The sequence below is a fragment of the Xyrauchen texanus genome, chromosome 10 (genome assembly GCF_025860055.1).
Source record: "Xyrauchen texanus isolate HMW12.3.18 chromosome 10, RBS_HiC_50CHRs, whole genome shotgun sequence".
NCBI lineage: Eukaryota > Metazoa > Chordata > Actinopteri > Cypriniformes > Catostomidae > Xyrauchen > Xyrauchen texanus.
The window spans coordinates 45,106,351-45,128,110 of record NC_068285.1 but is presented as its reverse complement, the minus strand read 5'-3'; the positions used below and the strand labels follow the sequence as shown (position 1 = coordinate 45,128,110).

The following is a 21,760-nucleotide window of genomic DNA, read 5'->3' as shown; positions in this document are numbered from 1 at the left end:
TCAATGGGGGGAAAATAAACTGAACACAGCACTGCTGATTCAAACACTCAACACACTCAACACACACACACACACACACACACACACACACACAGCTCTGACGGCCACAGGATTAGAGAGAATAAAGAATGAGAACTGAAGGATTCTGAGAGGAATTTCTGGAATCATAATTTAGAACCAACCCTGAAGGATCCTGACAGGAATTGTCTTATACATTCCCATGTAACACAAAACTATATCTTTAAGAACACATAGTTCACCTTGGGACAATTATAATGAATTATAACCCATAATGATAAAACACCACTGGTGGAGCATCTTAAGTAATGTCAAATGTCCTTTTGTTCCTCATCTGATTTACTTTAATTACCCAATAGCGAGTCATTATTCCAATACTAGCTACATTTACTACAAATACAGTTCTGATAAAGATTAGCAACCACAGTAACACTTTACATTATTGGTCCCTTTGTTAACGGTTTACAAAGAGGTTAATTACAAATGCATGAAAAATGATTCATATGTGGTCATAACATCATCATATAAAGGGTGACTTTCATGCCTGTCGAAAAGTGTTGACACATATGAAGCATTTATTTTTAAAAGTTGCCAACATTACAAACATGTACACAATGTCCAGTGTGGTTTAATGCACATCAGGCTTTATTATATATGTGGTGAATGAGCATGAATAGCTGAAAAGTGTTTTTGTAGAGTATTTTAGGTAACTAGGACTAGGTAAATTGGGACTCGGAGTAACACCATACTTTTAACATCAACGTGACATTACAGTCATGAATATAAACACAAAATGACATAATCCCTCCATTTAAAATCACTATAGTAGTCTAATTCTGAAGAATTGTGACATAAAATCATGATTTAGGGCATGTTAGGTTTTTGTTTAATATAAGTGTATTATAAAGCATTTATAACATGCGAGTTAAAATGCTCACTATTTGGCAAGAATTGCATGAAACAACATATTGTTGTTACTGCATACTAATGATTTAATGCATTTATAAATGACGTATTATTCATTGATGAACCCCTTCATAAAGTCTTCACACAGGGAACATTCATATAATGTGTTAATGAAACCATTTCTCATTAATCTCTCCTTCAGATCATTCCATTAAAGACCACGTCATATTAACCGTATGATGTCTCAAATCAGATTTCATCAGAAAAACAATTACAGTCTCCCCTAATGAATTAGGCAAAGTTTTTTGGGGGCACTGCAGCGTCTGTGAGCGACTGTTCGTCTGCTCTGTGTGAGTTCGGTTCAGTTTTATTTGTTTGCCTTTCAAATGTGCTTCTCAAATTATGAACCTTTTGTTCTTCATGCCATTAAAACACAAACTGCTGTTGCCATAATGGAGACTCACTAGAAATATACAAGCTATTCAACGAAACTGAGCGCAAAAATAAACAAAGCATAATCATACGGATAAAAGACAAACAAAGAGAATTGAGGGAGAGAGAGAGAGACGCAGAGATTGACAGGAATTTCCTGTTTGCCCCTGAGGGACTTTTCCTAAACTTTGGACTTCTGGTGAACAAGTCTGTGTTACACAAATAGAGTTGCATTCATATCTTGAATAACTTTCCGATGCATCCATATGTATTTAGTGGTGTTTGCTAAAGCCAGCATCACTATTACTGTTGCCTATTCTGAGAGACTTGACCAAACTCCTAACCAACAAACACGTTTTATGCTACAGACTTGGATGATATTACAAATAGTTGGCTTGTTGAGGAGAGCTGTGCTATTACTGCTTTTACTGAAAGATCAGACTTTCAGTTTTCAACTGGTGGGCAATATAATGGCAAAAAAAATAAATAAATAAATAAAGTTACATTAGATGAGGGACCTAAGGCATAGCAAGAGAGCAGAATATTACAGAGACTTGGGTGTGGGCTCTTTTTCCTCTTTTAGGCATAGCACCCTCAACACCCTATCAACCACATAGAAATGCTCTCGCAACCACTCAGATCATCTTAGCAACCGCATAGCAACCACCCCCAACACCCTATCAACCACATAGAAATGCTCTCGTAACCACTCAGATCATCTTAGCAACCGCATAACAACCACCCTCAACACCCTATCAACCACATAGAAATGCTCTCGCAACCACTCAGATCATCTTAGCAACCGCATAGCAACCACCCTCAACACCCTATCAACCACATAGAAATGCCCTCGCAACCACTCGGATCATCTTAGCAACCGCATAGCAACCACCCTCAACACCCTATCAACCACATAGAAATGCTCTCGCAACCACTCGGATCATCTTAGCAACCGCATAGCAACCACCCTCAACACCCTATCAACCACATAGAAATGCTCTCGCAACCACTCGGATCATCTTAGCAACCACATAGCAACCACCCTCAACACCCTATCAACCACATAGAAATGCCCTCGCAACCACTCGGATCATCTTATCAACCGCATAGCAACCACCCTCAACACCCTATCAACCACATAGAAATGCCCTCGCAACCACTCGGAACATCTTATCAACCGCATAGCAACCACCCTCAACACCCTATCAACCACATAGAAATGCCCTCGCAACCACTCAGATCATCTTAGCAACCACAAAGCAACCACCCTCAACACCCTATCAACCACATAGAAATGCTCTCGCAACCACTCGGATCATCTTAGCAACTGCATAGCAACCACCCTCAACACCCTATCAACCACATAGAAATGCTCTCGCAACCACTCGGATCATCTTAGCAACCGCATAGCAACCACCCTCAACACCCTATCAACCACATAGAAATGCCCTCGCAACCACTCGGATCATCTTAGCAACCGCATAGCAACCACCCTCAACACCCTATCAACCACATAGAAATGCTCTCGCAACCACTCGGATCATCTTAGCAACCGCATAGCAACCACCCTCAACACCCTATCAACCACATAGAAATGCCCTCGCAACCACTCGGATCATCTTAGCAACCGCATAGCAACCACCCTCAACACCCTATCAACCACATAGAAATGCTCTCGCAACCACTCAGATCATCTTAGCAACCGCAAAACAACCACCCTCAACACCCTATCAACCACATAGAAATGCTCTCGCAACCACTCAGATCATCTTAGCAACCACATAGCATCCACCCTCAACAACTACAGCAACTACATAGCAATGGCCTTGCAACTACCCTAAACACCCTATCAACCGCATATCAACACTCAAAACCTTTGCACAATAGCAATTTTCTTTAGAAAATGAAAAAATCAACTTTTTGATTGCAGTTCTTGTGCATACATATTTGTGTTGTATTTTAGTACTGACTGAAACTCTGCCCCAATGTAACACACACACACACAAACACACGCGTGCACACACACACACACACACACACACACACACACACACACACACACATAAACACATGCCTGTATGCTCAACTCCAGCCACCAGACCAAAAGTTACAGGAAACGTTCAAAGTTCACTCAGAGTACACATAATTACTAGCAGCTTTGCATGAGTCTCGCTGGCTTTTCAGTTTGTCTGAGGCAGTTCTATATTTGCCTTAAAAACCGTGGAAATCAATGAAATAAAATGTAATTAAACTTCTTGTCTGGTATACAGAACAATAAAAAGAGACGAGGAAAACACTTGAGTGTTTCGCTTTATATAAGGCTTTTCTCTACATATGTATTTACATATGAATACATGAATTTTCAAAATGATGTTTATAGAAATGGCAAGCCAATCTTAGCGGCTGTAAGGATGATTCATGTCATATCATATTAATGATGTACATTTTTACAGAGGTGCTATTATAGGTGCGATCTATAATCTACTGATAGGAAGAAACTGTTCATTTCATTTTTAAGTGCCAATTACAGGCAGGTACATCTAAATAATCTCACATTAAAAGAAACAGAAAACAGGGCAGGGCAATATGGCTACAAAAATTATATCTCAATATTGTTCATCTTATTGACAATATGCAATATTCTGTATATCACAACAAAAGAACTGAGGCTGTCACCAACCCGCACCGCAGAGAGCAGCTCCTGAAGAACGAGTGCAGATAAAATGCTAGCTGTGATGTACGAGCACTGATTAAAAGTTCAGACAGGCTTTCAACGGTGACACAAAATGTTCCAGTTTCAATTTAACATTTGTGTAATGGCAAATGTCCTTGGTTGTTGCGGGTTCATGGATTTGTCTCGACTGCTTCGAGCTTTTCAAGCTCATTGTTTGATTCACAGTTTACAGCCTGATCTCACAGTGAAAATTCGAAAGAGTAGGTCGAATTTACTTTAGCAAAAATTGGTATATGATGACCAAAATTTAAAACACTGCCCCCAGTGGCCAAAGCAGTAAGTGTTGTAGGGTGTATAGGCATGCATGAGCTCCATTTATGTACAAGAGAGGTCGCCAAAAGCTAGTTGTTAATGATGAGGAATGCATATTTTATAAAACTGAACCCCAAACCTAAACCTAACAATCAATGAAGTAAAAATATAAAAGTGCAACCTCCAAATCACACTCGACACTGATTAAACGAACACTATGTAGATAAGAAACCGGGTCACACACACTGCTGATGCAACATGCTGCTAGTCAAGCCACATGGGAAGGTAAACACACTGAAAACTATGTAAAAATATCTGATGGGAAATGCCGCCCGTCAGTGAGTCAGCATTCTGTCGCCGATCCTAGGGTACAGGAACTTTTGGAACAGCATGCCAACTTCCTGTGTTGTAGTTTATGCGGAAAATTGCAAATAAAATTGTACAAAATTGCAAAATACCTCAAATAATACCAAGATTGGTGGAATTTTCAGAAATTCAATTTCATTCAATATTCAATAACACACAGTGACAGAAATCATTATTTACCTCCATTTATTTTACTAAAACATTTATTTTCTGTAAGAACTAAAACTTTAAGCACTTATTTTTGGAACCCAGTTGAGTATTATTATTATGATGATTATTATTGTGGAACTCTGTGACATTTATTATTATAAAACTGAATAATTATTATTTATTATCATAATTATTATTATTTTGTACAATAGTAATATATTTCTGTTGTATTTACTTCACTTGGAGCTTTTATTTTGGCAGACAACTGAAAGTGCTAAATTTATCTGACAGTTAACGGTGCACCCCATTATAAATCTGGTGAAATGCTGTCAACACGCACGAACCTCTCAGAGAGCGCTGAAAACAGCGTATCATGAGCCCCAGAAGTGTTTGTAGACTTTTGCATCTGGAAGATATAAGTACAGATATTTCACAGACACAGCTCAGGAAAAAAGTAGAATAAACAGTTCTACTCGTGGCTATCTAATTTACTGAGTGTCTGAGTGTGACCATCCTGTGCAGCCATTCGGCCCACCCAGAGCGGTGTCCACCCTCTCACTCCCACCATGAGAACAACAGGTGCAGAACCCGTCAAATACACTTTAAAGCAAGAGACTAAGACAGACGCCCCCGGAAAACAGAGACACTAAAACAATCGTGAGAGCCTGTGAAAAATGAGCCTGAGTACAATGTGAAAGGTTTCGATTTGGTCATTTCTTTTTGTTCCAGTGCCGTCATGTTAAAATCCGGCCTGCATTAAGCTGGGAAATGTGATCTTGACGTTGAGCTTGATTTTGTTAAAACACAAGATGTTTTCACCACAGTTTTTCTGCTAATATCGGTCAAGCACAAGCACACACAGAAGGCAATGAATAACATAACCACAGCCAGTCAGTGCATTTAAAAAACAAACATTATTTATCTAAGGAAACAGAGAAACCAGTTAAGTTCAGATACTTTTCTTCAATGTCCTGCAGGAAGTCCAGAGTGGTCACACGTTAAATATAGTTGTCTTGTTGTTATTGTCTTACAAGACAACAAAGCTGTTTTGTTTTCTCTTCTCAAGATCACAAATTAAGTACACATTTTTTTAGCTAATTAAGGCTTCTCACAGATACAAGTATCACAGCTTCTGTAGAGAAGAGCACAAGATAACTGGTGTATAAGTGGCTCCAGAATGTCATGGAAAACTACATTTGTACATTTCTAAAAGAAATGTGAATGGTACCAGCCCATGCAAAACTTGTCACCACAATATGAGGGTGTTGAGGGTGGTTACCAGGGCATTGTTAGGTGGTTGCTAGGGTGTTTAGAGGACATGCTACGTGGTTGTCTACTAGCCTAATTCAAATGGGGTTATTTGTGGTTAATTCACCCATTTTTTCATCAAGCCACATTATTTGAGAGATCATTCATGTCCATAGCACAAATGGTGCAGAACAAGTTACACACTTAAGTTATGGCTACACTTATGGCTTAGTTTGTTCAAATAAGTATGTATCAGTATCCTCTGATCATGATTATTTGATCTAACCGTGATAATTGGAGACACCTGCGATTACTGTGCGATTCAAATTCCAATCACATTTTACTTTCCCAATAAGGTAATTTCCAGAGATTATAGAAATGCCATTAACGTTTTTTTCATCTCATTTTCTGGTGTTTTTTCAGTTTGTGAGCACTTCAAATGAATTCCTGAAGACTACTTAAAGATTAACCGCTTCTGAAGCAAATCGCAATGCACTCTGGTTTCACTTTCATGTCCGCGTAATGACACATTTTCTTGATTGTTTCTGGTTCAAACACACAGTGTTAATGACACGCAGTGACAGAGGAGGAGATGTACGCTTACTCTATTAGCTACTGTGGAGTCACATACACACATAATCTTAAATATCTTCCTTTATGCAAAATAACGGCTCTTGGGAGAGCCTTAAAATAATGTGTGAAAGTGAACAATTTAGGATAAAAATATTTTACTATTGAATAATTTCTAGGGATGGGACAATAAATTGAATTTCGAACCAAAAAATTACGAGGCAAAACGCGATATTTCAAAATTTGAAACATTGTTTTCTGTCCATGTGATCATAAATAAAATTACCCATCAAACATCATAATCTCTCTATCACTTTATTTTGCCACTACAGCACTATTTTTCTACACTGTTTACAGAGTTCACACAAGGTCCTTGAAGTGCTTAAAGTACAGGAATACCTGGAAAATCACATTTTTTTGATGAAAAGTGTTTGATAATAAAAGGGACCATTTCTTCTGTGTAATGTATGTCCATCAAAGATGAGATCCCACACTCCACTTTCGTTGAATACAGAGGGGAGACGAGTGGAAGACAGCCTTTGTGACTCCTACAGGCCACTACGAATACCGGGTTATGCCATATGGCCTGGTCAACGTCCCCTCTGTGATCCCAGGCTTCATGAATGAGGTGTTCCGTGAGTATCTCCAATGATTCGTCCTCGTCTACATTGATGACATACTGGTGTACTCTCGGAACATGATCGCCATCATCATCATGTAGTGCTCGTGTTGGAAAAGCTGAGGGATTACCACCTGTACCTCAAGGCTGAGAAGTGTTTTTTCCCTCCAGTTCTTTGGCTACATTATCAGCCCGGAAGGCATTCATATGGACGAGGGGAATGTAACAGCGGTACAATCCTGGCCCACTCCAACCACCATCAAGGAGCTCCAGCGATTCATGGGATTTGCCAACTTCTACTAACACTTCATAATGAACTACAGTACCCTCAAAGCTCAGAGGAACCGCATACCATTCTACCCCCACATGTCATAGTAAGTCTTATTCAATGGTCCCTGAACGATAGCATCCACAAAGCCCCTGCCACTGAACCAGCTCCGTCGGGATGCCCAACCAACAAAACCTATGTACCCTCCTCTCAACATCTTACACTCATTGACTCTGTACACTCCTCCTTGGGCACTGGCCACCCCGGGACCAATAGGACCCTCTCGCTGATCCAGGGCTGATTCTGGCGGCCCCACATGGTTCGAGTCAAAAGGTTCATCCAAGGATGCCCAGAATGTGCTATATCCAGAACACCACGACAACTACCGGCTGTCAAACTCCTTCCGCTGCTCGTTCCTCACCGAACCTGGTCACATCTAGGGTCGACTATATCACTGACCTTCCTCCCTCTGAGGGTTATACCTGCGTTCTGGTAGCTATAGACAGTTTCTCCAAGGTCTGCAAACTGATCCCCCTCAAGGGTCTGCCCACCGCTCTGGAGACCCTCTTCAACCATGTGCTTTGGAACTATTGGATCCCTGAAGACACAATTTCCAACCGTGGTCCCCAATTCATCTCCAGTTTCTGGAGATCCTTCTTCTCTCTTTTGGGAGTGTCCATAAGCCTCTCATCTGGTTACCACCTGCAGAGTGATGTTCAGACAGAGAAAAAAGATTCAGGAGGTAAGCAGTTTCCTTAGAACCTTCTGTCATCGCTGCCAGAACCGTTGGAGTGGCTTCCGGTCCTGGGCCGAGTGTGCACAGAACTCCCTTTGTCAACCCTCCACCATCCTCATACCCTTCCAGTGCATTATCAGCCGACTCTCTTCCCCTGGTTCGGCGAACCATCTGATGTCCCAGCAGTCGACCATTGGTTCAGAGAAAGCTAGAGGGTCTGGAACTTAGCTCACCACCATCTGCAACGGGAGGTACACCACCAGACCAGAGATTTCACACCGATGCCCGAAGATCTTCTCCTCCCATCCACAAGGGACATCAGGCTGCATCTCCCCTGCAAAAAAAGGGGGTGGGGGGGTAATGTCACGGATCCTTCTGACCAACCTACCAATTTCACTCAACCCTCTTACTCTCCTGAGTAATGATTACCCACACCTGCCTCCAATCATTGCATCAATCAACTCCTCTATATAAACCTCACTCCCCTTCCATTCTGTGTCTGGTTTCAACTTTGTGTACAGACTCACTTACCTGTATCTCCAGCGTTAAATGCCATCATGATTCCTCTCCTCTCCAGTAACTGTTCTACTCCAAGCGTTTCCTCTCCAGCAACTCCAGTGCCCATCTCCTCAATGCAAGCTTCGTTGTTGCAAACCCTCCACCTCATGGAAAGTCACCATCTCTTCATCACGTAAACTTTCGCCACTTCAACCCAGTACTGTCACATCACCACTTACACGCTCTCTGTTTGTGTGTCACTAAATACCTGCTTGGGTTCAAACATCATCCTCGAGTCCTACCATAGACACGGAGGAGTATATTGGGATTTTAGAGAGACATATGCTGCCATCAAGATGACATCTTTTTCATCTTGGTTATTACAGCAAGACAATGCCAGGCCTCATTCTGCATGTGCTACAACAATGCAGAGTCCATGTGCTTGACTGGCTGATCTGTCTCCAATTGAAAATGTATGGTGCATCATGAAGAGGAGAATCAGACAATGGCGACCACGGACTGTCAAGTTGCTGAGGTCTTGGATCAAGCAAGAATGGGCAAAGATTCCAGTATCAATTAGTATCCTCAGTTCCCAAATGATAAAAAATTGTAGTTAAAAGAAAAGGTGGTGTAACACAGTGGTAAACATGCCTCTGTCCCAACTTTTTTTGAGTGTGTTGCTGGCATTAAATTAAAAAATAAATTTATATTAACAAAATACAATTAAGCTGGTCAGTGAAAACACTGGAAATCTTTTCTTTGTACTTTTGTCAGTTAAATAAAGGTTCAAGGGTGTTAACAAATCACAGATTCTTGATTTTATTGCATTTTACAGAATGTTCCAACTTTTCAGTAAATGGGGTTTTTATAATATTTAAAATACAATTTCAAGGAATAATATTAATTGATAAAGTAGAATTTGTATATTTTTAAAAAGTTAAAATGTGACAATAATAGTCAAGTATATTATTTATACTATATAAAAACAAATATATTAAAAAATTTAAAATGTTCACAAACTTTTTCAGGACAGGTTTTGTTCACCTCTATTGCTTGTTCTGCACCTGATCAGCTTAAAGGCGCATTTATTTGTGTATTAAAGAACTTTATTTTCATGAGAAATTATAATGTGCATTTTTCACACAAAAAATACAAAAATAAAAATGTTCTGCCATACTTTGTGTTATCATATCGAATCACGATCCTCATATTGTATTTAGAACCGAAACATATCGTCCCATCCCTAATATTTTTTATATTATATTATATTTTATTATATTATAGGCTATTATATTATAAGTGTTATTTTCTGAAATTTATATTTTTAGCATGTAAAAAATGCAAGCAATTAATATATTTTATATATATATATATATATATATATATATATATATATATATATATATATATATATATATATATATATATATTTTTAGCAGAATGTTAAGATTTGATTCTTCATCAGCTGTTTGAATGTTAAGATAAGATTCTTCATCAGCAAGCAGGCAAGTGATACGGGCAAGCTGCTGTATCTATTCACATCGCCAGAAATGCTCCCTCACTTTCATCTGAATCAGTTTCAAAAGCAAAATCGCCCGAGAGACCCAGCACATACCTTATAGAGATCAGAAGGACCTGGCCGTTCATCAAGTTGCATACAGGTATACTTGTAGAGACTGAACAGCAGCCAGAGAAAATAATAGTTTTGGGATTTTAAACTTCAGCAAATTAAACTTCAGAATTCAATGTGTTTTATATGTAGTCCCTGACCGATCTAGAATTAGTGTCATAACATAGTTTGTCCAGCAGAGCACGCTCCAACTTCATTGTTTACAGAGATGAGCTGAAGGTGGTTCTGCAGACAGTGCGGAGTTAAGCGGTGTCTTCACGGTAAGATACTAACTAGTTTGTGAATGATAATTTTTCCTTTTCAATATAACTAATTTAACATTAACCCTGTCCCTGACAACCATGTCTCTCATGATGGTCACATCTGTTTGCTATAGTTTGTCAGTGCAGTCAGTATCGTAGCAGATTGAACATCAGAGCATCTTTTTACAGCTCAGCAGACAACGGTACAGTGGTGGATTGTGTTTATTGAGTGTTGATTTCATGCTACATTGTTACCTAGTTGGTAAGACGCAATGCTGTTAAGTAAATAAACTAGAGCCCGACCAACATGGGATTTTTGAGACCGATACCGATATTAGATGGGGAAATTTCATTTTAAATTTTCTATGTGGTACTCAGAAGGCTGCTTTCTTAAATATTTGATCAAAGAATATTTGACATTATTACTATACATTGTCAGAAATAGAAATAGAAAAGGCCATGGTAATACATGGTTGTACTTTAATATTAAAGTACAAGTACCTCTAAATTTGACTAAAGTACAGTTTTCTTGCTTATTGAAACATCATCAGCAATATTGAACTGTTAATATATAACAAAACAGTCACAAACAATAACTCATGGTTCACTGCTTCCGAGTCAAGAGACAAACAGTGGCAGCAGTTATTAGCTTTCCAGTATATATTCCACAAACTAGTTAGCAACTTATCGAGAAGACACCACTTAGCTCCACACCGCTTAACTCCACCCTGTCTGCAGAATGTCAGCACAGCTCTGTAGTCGGAGTAACCATGAGTCGGAGCACACTCTGCTGGACAAACTATGTTATGATACCAATTCTAAATCACCTAAGCATTGTTTTCTGCATTATATGTTCTGAAAAAAAAAGTTTTAATATCCATGCATATCGGAAAATATATACGCTGGTACGATATATCACTGAAAGGCTAATATTGGCCGACCGATAAATCGGTCAGGCACTAAAATAAACAACGTCCATCTTTTACTCTCCATGACAACAAGCTTATAACTAACTAGCTCACCACATAGCTACTTTCATTGTTTGTCAGCAGAGTGGAAGCTAATGTGCAAACATGTATTCACCAAACTGCTTTGTTCAGGATTCACAGTTTGGTACCCCCTGCAATAATTCCAGTTGTTGCATTTACAAAATTTTATATTTAAAAGTCTGGTTATTCACCATTGAAAGTTTCCCCTGAACATGTATAGCAGAATACGATGTAACACTGCTGCCGCTGTTTTTCTTGTCTTCTTGTTTTACAACCTGACATTAATTGACCGGCAGTATTAATATAGTCAGCATTTGAATGATACTGAACATATAGTACTGATGTTTATTGTATTTTTATTTATTCTTTATTTAAATGGTCAGCCATTGTCTGATACTGAACATACAGTACTGATGTTTATTTAGCTATCATTTTAATCTATTCTTTTTTAAATGTTCAGCAACTGACTGATAACAAATCTGATAAAAACATTTGTTTAAGAAAGCAGCCTTCTGAGTACCTTTGCATAGTGCATAGTGTATCAGTGCAAAATCAGTGAACAATCCACATAGAAAAGGTCTGTTTTCATTCAGCTAAAAAATTAACTATATCGGCCACCATATCAATCGGCTGAATTATAATCTTTAAAACCGCTACCGTATCGGACTCAAAAATCTCATATCGGTCGGGCTCTATTTGTATCAAGGCCCTGATGCTGGCATACAAAACAGTCACTGGGTCTGCTCCAGCATACCTAAAAACATTTATGCAGAGCTACGTTCCCACCAGAAGCCTGCGGTCGGCTAAGGAACGTCGCCTTGTCATACCAAAACAAAGAGGCACCAAAACACTTTCCCGGACTTTGAGTTTCATCATACCACGGTGGTGGAATGACCTTCCCAACTCCATCCGGGAAGCTAACTCACTCTCTATCTTCAAAAAAACGCCTAAAAACACATCTTTTCCAAAAGCACTTAACCGGTCACTAAAAATAAATATATTTTTAAATATATATATTTAAATCTGTTTTGTATACTGTTCTGATGATAGTGAAACTTTGTAATGGGGCACTTTTGTACCACTGTCTCCCTAAAATGATTTACTGATGTTTTCCTCTTTTGTAAGTCGCTTTGGATAAAAGCATCTGCCAAATGAATAAATGTAAATGTAAAATTATGTATAGTCTCAAATAATACACTGGCAATGTACATTTAAGTTTATCTTGCCATTAAAGATCGGTATGAATTGAATCTGCCCATTTGATCATATAATTAAAAAAAGTCCAGTGGAAAACACCAGAAGATTTTGCCCAAACTTGTATCAAAGATTAATACCTGAAAATATGTCTAACAGAATGGAACTAACTCTATCCAAAAATAAAAAAGTACATTTGAACATGTTTCAATAATAATAATTAAAATAAATGATGATCAACCAATTTCTTGCAAGTTCTTTGAGACACAGTATAAAGTATATATATGATGATTTGTTAATGTTTGTTGTAATGTATCATGTACCATAATTTAATCGTGATTAATCACAGAAAAATGTGTGATTAATTAGTAAAAAAATGTATCGATTCACAGTCCTAAATATTATATTATATTATATTATATTATATTATATTATATTATATTATATTATATTATATATATTGTAAGGGGGTTAAGATGGGCAAGGAGGAGGCGAGAACCAGCTTGTCAATATAAATAATATTTAATTTAAACTCAAAACCAAAACACATAAACATAAACACACACATGACGGACATGCCCGTAAATCTCTCTCTCTCTCGAACTGTCGTCACGGCCACCTTTATCCCTCGCGCGCCCCATCAGGCCGATTGGGGACCAGGCGTGCGACATTCTAGCCCGGCCCCGCCATCCTCCGCTCCACAATTACAGAATATATACACATTATATTATATAGCACCTGTGGGCTCCCATAGTTATATCCTCATGTGAATAATATTCTGCAATCACTTTCACACATACAGAGAGAGCGAGAGAGAGAGAGAGAGAGAGCTGTGGTTGTAATTAGCACATATCCCACTGGTGTTATTGAGGGAGGTGTACAAATATTTCACTCTAATCTCACCAAACACCTCTTATATTGTGTTCACACGCTGAGGCTAATGGTTCAAAACACAGCCATGACGACATCACTCTGGAATCCTGCCGTTTTGATCCCAACACAAATTTGATGTGTTGAACTGCTTCAATTACACTGCATATAAATCCCAAAAAGCTGGTTGATTTGAGAGGGACTTGGACTAGGTTACAGCAAATAAATTCACAGCTATGAAGTCTGTAGCTCTAAAGTCCCTAAAAAAGATTTTAGGATGGTCTTACACAACATTTCTCTTCTGTTTGTAATTTTTGTGAGATTTCTGTGACACCATTGGCCAATACAGCATTCCAGTTGTGCTACAATACACAATCACAGCTATGATGTGAAACACCTGTTCAACAGCTACTGTGTATATCACTACACAGCACAGACCAACTATTAACCTCAGTTTACATGTCAGGAACTACATCTTCATGAATTTGCCTAATAAAATAATGTTTTAAAGAAAATATATGCCCTTAATATTTTATTATATACATCGATCAGCCACAACATTAAAAGCACTTCAAGAAATACTCAAATCACTGAGATCACATTTTTTCCCCATTCTGATGGTTGATGTGAACATTAACTGAAGCTCCTGACCCGTATATGCATGATTCTATGCACTGCACTGCTGCCACACGTTTGGTTGATTAGCTGGTTTGAGTATTTCTGGAATTTTCACACACAACAGTCTCTAGAATGTTCTCAGAATGGTGCCAAAAACAAAAAACCTCCAGTGTGCGGCAGTACTGCGGATGGAAATATCTTGTTGATGAGAGAGGTCAACAGAGAAGCGGAGCCAGAGCTGCCATTCCGAACTTGCATGTCAGAGCGTCTCTAAAGGAAACACCTCGGCGAGTTTGCGTTATATAATATATATAATAAAGAATGCATCCTTTATTAAAGTTCAAATAATAAGGATACAAGTCATGCAAATATGTACAAACGTCTTTGAGTCACCTGAAGTGACCCGTTCTAAGGTGGAGAGATGGCAAATGCATCCCGGCTGACGCACACTTTGGCGTGGGGACGGTTGTCCTTCGTACGAGGGCTGATGCAGCTAGATTATAACATGATGGCTCAAAATTTCTTTACTGAATTAAAATTAATGAAGAGTATTTTATCCCTTTAATTCAGTGTAATTTAGAGGTATTTTTAAAATATTTTATTGTTAGTAAGCACATTTAATACAACATTTTAAGCCGGGGCACAAGCTGAATAATCAGTTAAGAGCTAATGATTAATCGTTGCAGTAATCACCGAATAGTCGAATAATCATCTGAATAATCATTAGATTAGTCGATAATCAAAATAATTGTTTGTTGCAGCCATATTTGCATGCATCGTGCCAAACAACACCCTTTAGCCATGACTATCTTCATTATATACGGTAGTCCTTATAATACAGCTGGATTATTTCATACAAATCTACACCACATAAAGTGCACTGACATTAAAATGAATAGAATATGCCATTATACTCTACAACAACTTACATTTATATAGCGCTTTTCTCAAACTCAAAGCACTTTACATAGTATAGGGGGAACCACCACCAGTGTGCAGCATCCACCTGGATGATGCGACGGCAGCCATAGTGCGCCAGAACGCCCACCACACATCAGCTATTGGTGGAGAGGAGATGGTAGAGTGATAGAGTGATGTAGCCAATTCAGGGATGGAGATTATTAGGAGGCCATGATAGAATGGGGGAATTTGGCCAGGACACCGGGGTTAAACCCCTACTCTTTACGAGAAAGTGCCCTAGGGATTTTTAATGACCCCCAGAGAGTCAGGACCTCGGCTTAACGTCCCATCCGAAAGACGGCGCTTTTTTATAGTATAGTGTCTCCGTCACTATACTGGGGCATTAGGACCCACACAGACCATAGGGTGAGCACCCCCTGCTGGCCTCCCTAATACCTCTTCCAGCAACAACCTTGGTTTTCCCCAAGAAGTCTCCCATCCAGGTACTGGCCAGGCTCAACCCTGCTTAGCTTTAGTGGGCAATCAAGCAATAGCTGCAGGGTGATATGGCAACGGACATATCTGACTCTGTTTCTCTTCTCTTCACAATATGATCAGAAAGGGAGGCTGTGTAAAGAGCTCACATTATCAATATCACTTCTGCCGTGAAGATTTCAATTTTCCAAAATAAATTCATTAGTTAATAAACATCAAAACCTAAATGAGCCTGATAAGAGACTCTTTCATTGCAAGACAAAATCAGATAGCAGATCTTATTTTAACGTAAAAGACTGAAAACCTTGAGACGTATTACAACAAATACTGTGAAATAAAGAACAAAAGAGATGAAAAATAGAGGCCTCTATTACCCTGCTCCCGAGTCATTGCTTCACAGAAGCTGTTTATCAGCACAATTTAACAATGCACACTGACGACAATCATTTGCAATTCATTGAAATAAACACATTTGCGTAGCGTGATGAGAAAAGATGGTTTGGCTTGATTAATATAATTGAATTACTCAGTTGTTTAACCAAGGAACACAATATAGAGGTCGAGGACATAAAAACCTTTGAAATATCATTGATTATAAGTTTAAATATGTAAAACAAAGCAAAGCGACAGGGGATGACCTGCTTTTTCTGATATTTTCAGTGGCTTGGGTGAATAAGAATCAAAATACTGGTTAAAATTCTATAACTGATGGATACACAATATATATATATATACACTGTGTGTGTGTGTGTGTGTGTGTGTGTGTGTGCGTGCGTGCGTGCGAGCGAGCGTGTGTGTGTGCGTGCGAGTGAGTGTGTGTGTGAGTGAGTGAGTGTGTGTGTGTGCGTGTGAGTGTGTGTGTGTGAGTGAGTGAGTGAGTGTGTGTGTGTGTGTGTGTGGGCATGTTTAAGTGGTTTACAAGGACTTTTTTTAGGTTACAAACTGGTAATTACAAGGGTATTATGCTATAAATGTAGTTTATGAGGACATTTCTAGTGTCCCCATAATTGAAATACTAAACGATGTTTTATTGAAAATGTAAAAAGGCAGGATGTTTTTGTGAGAGTTAGGTTTAGGGGATAGAATCTATAGTTCATACAGTATAAAATCATTATGTCTATGGAGAGGATATCTGCATCAACATGGAAATATATTCATTTGTAGATATATTCACACACACAGTACATATATATATACTGTTTGACTATGTGTAATTGTAAAATTAACAAAGAAATCAACATTTCTTTGTGTTCTTTATTTAGATTGTATGCTGCTTTTGGAAATAGACTTTTCACAAACCAATTTAACCCTGTTTTTATTTGATGTAAAATACTAATAACATATTTAATGACTAATGTAAATACTGTCTTGATATTCCAGCTGTTTTATACCATCCTTTTCCTCTCTGTTTTCAGTTAGGTTTAGGAATCACACTCAAAAAATATTTTAGCCTATTTTTACGATGTACCCATTTCAATTGAATAACAAATTTCCATTTAATTGAATTGCCTAATCTTTAACTAAATAAAATGAATAAATCTTACAAAATGCAAGTTTTATTAATTACATTTTCTTCAAGACTATTCAATTCAATTAGATGGAAATTTGATATTCAATTGAAATCGTTAAATCTTAAAAATAGGCTAAAATATTTTTGAGTGCATAACACTTACATGTATATAAAATGTTTAAAAAAAAACATGATTTGTTCATGTTCTCTCTTCATTTTTTTTATTTTAAGCTGATTTCCATACATTTTTCAAAGAATTTTCATAACCAATTTTAACCCTATTTTTATTTGACGTATAATTATAATAGTTATTCTCTTATTTAAACTGTATTTGCATTTAACAAATGTAGTAATAACAATAACAAGCGATGCCATAAAATAATTGCAAAAAGTACATGTTATTGAAAAATAGGTTCCATGGCACACTTTAGTTGTTAGATAAAACTGCCTGCAATGGATTGGCTATTTATCGATTGTGTGACTTTTTCTCCTTACCAAAGAGCACCTTCCATATATTTTTGATTGACTGATTTATTTATTTGTTACATTTCAGCAAGTACATGTTATTTGTTAGTATTACTGCATATTAACTTATTTAATTCCACAGAAGTGTAAAGAGTGACTACGTGTTCCTAAAGTATTATGATTGCACTTTGATTTATACCATGGTACTGAATAAATATGAACCATGGTATTCCATGGGACATAGTATGGGAGTACCATTGTATATGTCCAACAACATAGTATTGCTATGGTTAAAAAAAAACAACAACAGCAAAAAAAAAAAAAATATTTAAACTGTATTTGCATTTGAACTTAATCCTGATCAAACAGGAGTGGGTTAAGTTCAAGACACTCCAGAGCTCAGGAACACTATCTGACATGAGTCATAAATCAAATGTTATTGTGTCACACTGAGTGGATGGAGTGTGGTAATCGCTTTAGTACTGCATGTGTGTGCTCGGGACTGCCGGCGTCTGTGAGAGTTTGAGTGGACTGTTGACACCGTCAGACGGCTGCAGTCCGATAAGGGCCACTTTCCTTTGATTTGTGTCCACTGAGCAAACACACACAGGAAAATGACAGTGAGCGCATAGTGCACTCAGTGCTGTCTTCATGACTGTCATTAGGACATAAAATAAATAATGCTTACGGCGGCAAGCAAACATAGATCATTTTGTTTCTCAATGCTATGAAGACAGTTTCAGGTGTGTGTGTGTGTGTGTGTGTGTGTGTGTGTGTGGAGGGTGTCAAAGTCATGAGTGTTTACAGAATGCATTCCTAAAGCTGCTGAACTGACTATAAATCTCTTAGTGGAGGCAGCTTCCACACCATGCAGCTATAGTGTTTGGCTGCATCCTAAAACCTGGTGTGCTGCCTAACAAGACCAAACATTTACAAGCTGGATACACTACAGACGCAAGTTTTGAACCTTTTTTGAACACAGATTTGTTTTTTATTTATTGCCATTCTATTATTAATATTATATCATATTTAATGCTTTTTTTCTGAGTATAAACAAGAACTGTCCAAGTAATGGTTTGGTAAAACTTTACATAACAGTGTTCATGTTGCATATATCATTTGTCACTGTAAGTAATTACTGTAGTAATAACAATGACAAGCAATGTCATAAAATAATTACACAGTGAGAAAGTGTTATTTCTTAGTATTAATCTGTTTTAACTTATGTTATTACATAGTAAAATGAACACTACTGTAAAGAGTGACCACATGTTTTGAAAGGGTGCCATAGTGATGTAGTAGATGATATATACAACAGTAAAAAAACATGTTTACCACGGTAAATGTTCAAAAAATATAATATTGCCATCTGACATATAATGGTACTGCATTATTAACATATTCATGTACCATGTTATATATAATCTATGGTACTTGCTATAGTAGTAGCATAGTGAATGTTCTGTATTGATATGGTGCATTTACAAAATACATAATATTACTTGATAATAGTTCTGAATTACTATTCATAATTAGCATATTCATGTACCTTGATATTTACTTGGTACTCAATGCTACTTTAAAGAAGACCACAATGAATGCCCAAATAGACATGCTTTTACCATGGTACTTTGATATATACAATAATTGAATGATTACATGTTCATTTCCTGAGGTATTTATATGGTAAACTAAGAAACCCGTTGTACTCCCATGCCTGCATACGTGACCAAAAAACATGGTCAACTTTTTGGTACTTTTTGGAGTATATCGTTTAAAATAAATTGTTTCTTAAAATAAATAAATGTAGTCAGGTTACTAAAGACACAGTGGTCATTAATTAAGTGGCATGCATATGTAAATAAAACAAATCTGAAAGTGCAGACATACAGTGTTTGGAGCTTCGGTGCTGCCAGCTGAAGCACGCGCTGAGCGCTTTCTCCTGTAACATACATGACGAGCGACTGGACGAGTAAAACTCCAGCATGTGTCCCGATAACACATCCATACAGTCAAACATCCTGACCTGCACTTTATATCGCTGAGTATAAACAATACAAATATCAGTCAGTTTGTCCTTCAGCTGTTCAGAGAAACACCAACATCCAACTCTGTCAGTGTTTTTGGCGCGCGTGAATCTCTCTGTTTCCAAACACAATCAGCGGATAACACGGCAAAAACCCCGCGATACATCCCGATCCGCGCCGGACATTTTGCCTGTTTTGAAGAATGGTTAAAAAAAAGCCGCTTAACGTTTCTACATTCGGTCCCGTTCCGGTTACCGACAGCAGTTCTCCATTACAAGAGATGATTTTATAAATATATCGCGTTTAAAAGCGCAATGATGGATCTGTGCTTCTGTCTGCGTGCAGCTCATTTCCTACTAGTTCATTCCGACACAATGAAAGATTGAGTTGCCTAATATATGCGAATGAACTTTCTGTGAACCCTACCGAAGCTGCTAACCTTCAAATGACCCACACCAGTGTGACATCACACACACACACACACACACACACACACACACACACACACACACACGCACAGGAGAGCAGAAACAGCTCAACGCAGCTTTTCCCTCGAAAGAATATTCCCCATAAATTCATATTCAACATCACATTTGCAGAGTTAAGAATAGTGAGACTAAAGTAGGAAGTGTTGAGTAGAATAAAGAAGAACAGAGGAAAGACGAGTCAAGAAGAATTGAGTAGAATATATATAAAGGAGAGTATAGTATAAAACAGATACAAGTAGAATAGCAGGATAAAATAAAGTGATTAAAGGAGAGTAAAGCACGCATGTGTAAAAACAGCACAATAAATTAAACAAACACCACACACTATAATAAATAAGATCAGTATAAAAACTATATAAGCAGCTCTGGAAATAAATGTTTACAGATACAAAGTGTAGCCTATACATATTCAGTATAGTGAGAAAGGTCTGAGTGTTTGACAAAATAATGGTAATAATAACAACTTCAAGTATAATATACATGAAATAATTGATTATATATTATATTGATATTCTGTAATACTTTGGCAAGGTTTTTGTAGCATAACATATTAAGATCTATAATCAAACGTGTTGATTTATGAAAATGAACTTGCTTTCTTCAGAGGTGTGCTTGTGTTGTGCTGTTGCTGCAGTGCAGGTGTTCTAAATTACGCAGTATTTGTAAATGTTATATAACATCAGATATATAAGGGCCTTGTGGACTATGCATCTTACTGTATATAAATGGAGTAAATCCAAAAAAATATATAGTCAATGCATTATTTATTTATTTATTTTTTTTTTTTTGCCTTGCTTTGCCTTTAAGGATATTTTTATTTCCTATTTTTTGTCATTCTTTTTTAACAATCCCTAAAGCATCTTTTCTTTTCATTGTGACACTTTTAATTACTAAAATTATTAAAAAAAAGAGAGAAAAAAACACTAGAGGTAATATGAATGTTCCCTTTGTTAAAGGGATGGTTCACCCAAAAATGAAAATGCTCTCATTATTTACTCACCCTAATGATATCCCAAGTGTGTATGACGCTTTTCTTCATAAGAACATATATGTTGTGTCACTTTAGAAGACATTAATTTAACAGCTGGTGTCGTATGGATAACATTTATGCTGACTGTGTGTGATTTTTGGAGCTTCAAAAGAGAAATCTACATTCACTCACATTTTAAGGACCAACTGAGCTGAGATATTTTTCTATTTTTCTTCTGATGTGTCCTGCTGAAGAAATAAAGTCATACACCTGGGATATCATGATGGTAAATATCATGATGGTAAGTAAATAAGAGAACATTTTCATTTTTGAGTGAAATCGCTTTAAGGGTTTATAAAAGGTTTCATTAATTACTAATAAGTCATTTACAAATGTCCTATAAATCATTAATATGCAGTTATTACAATATAAATAAAAGGTGACTTTCATGCAATACTTGCATAGTAATAAGCATTTTAATTATGTTATATGTTATAAATGCTTAATAAATACACTTATTCATACTTGTTACCCCACCCCACACACATTTTACATTACGGTGCAT

The 21,760-nt window shown here is 37.4% G+C and overlaps 1 protein-coding gene across 1 annotated transcript in view; it reads right to left on the bottom strand.

The window, feature by feature from the left end:
- The window catches only part of LOC127651065 (retinoic acid receptor beta-like), a 126,768-nt gene extending 106,689 nt beyond the window's left edge, over positions 1 to 20,079 (bottom strand). Inside the window, exon 1 of the mRNA XM_052136771.1 lies at positions 19,601 to 20,079. Within this exon, the coding sequence (XP_051992731.1) occupies positions 19,601 to 19,730 (130 nt within the window). The 5' untranslated portion in view covers positions 19,731 to 20,079. The remainder of the gene's footprint in view (positions 1 to 19,600) is intronic.
- Positions 20,080 to 21,760: the final 1,681 nt, after the last annotated feature.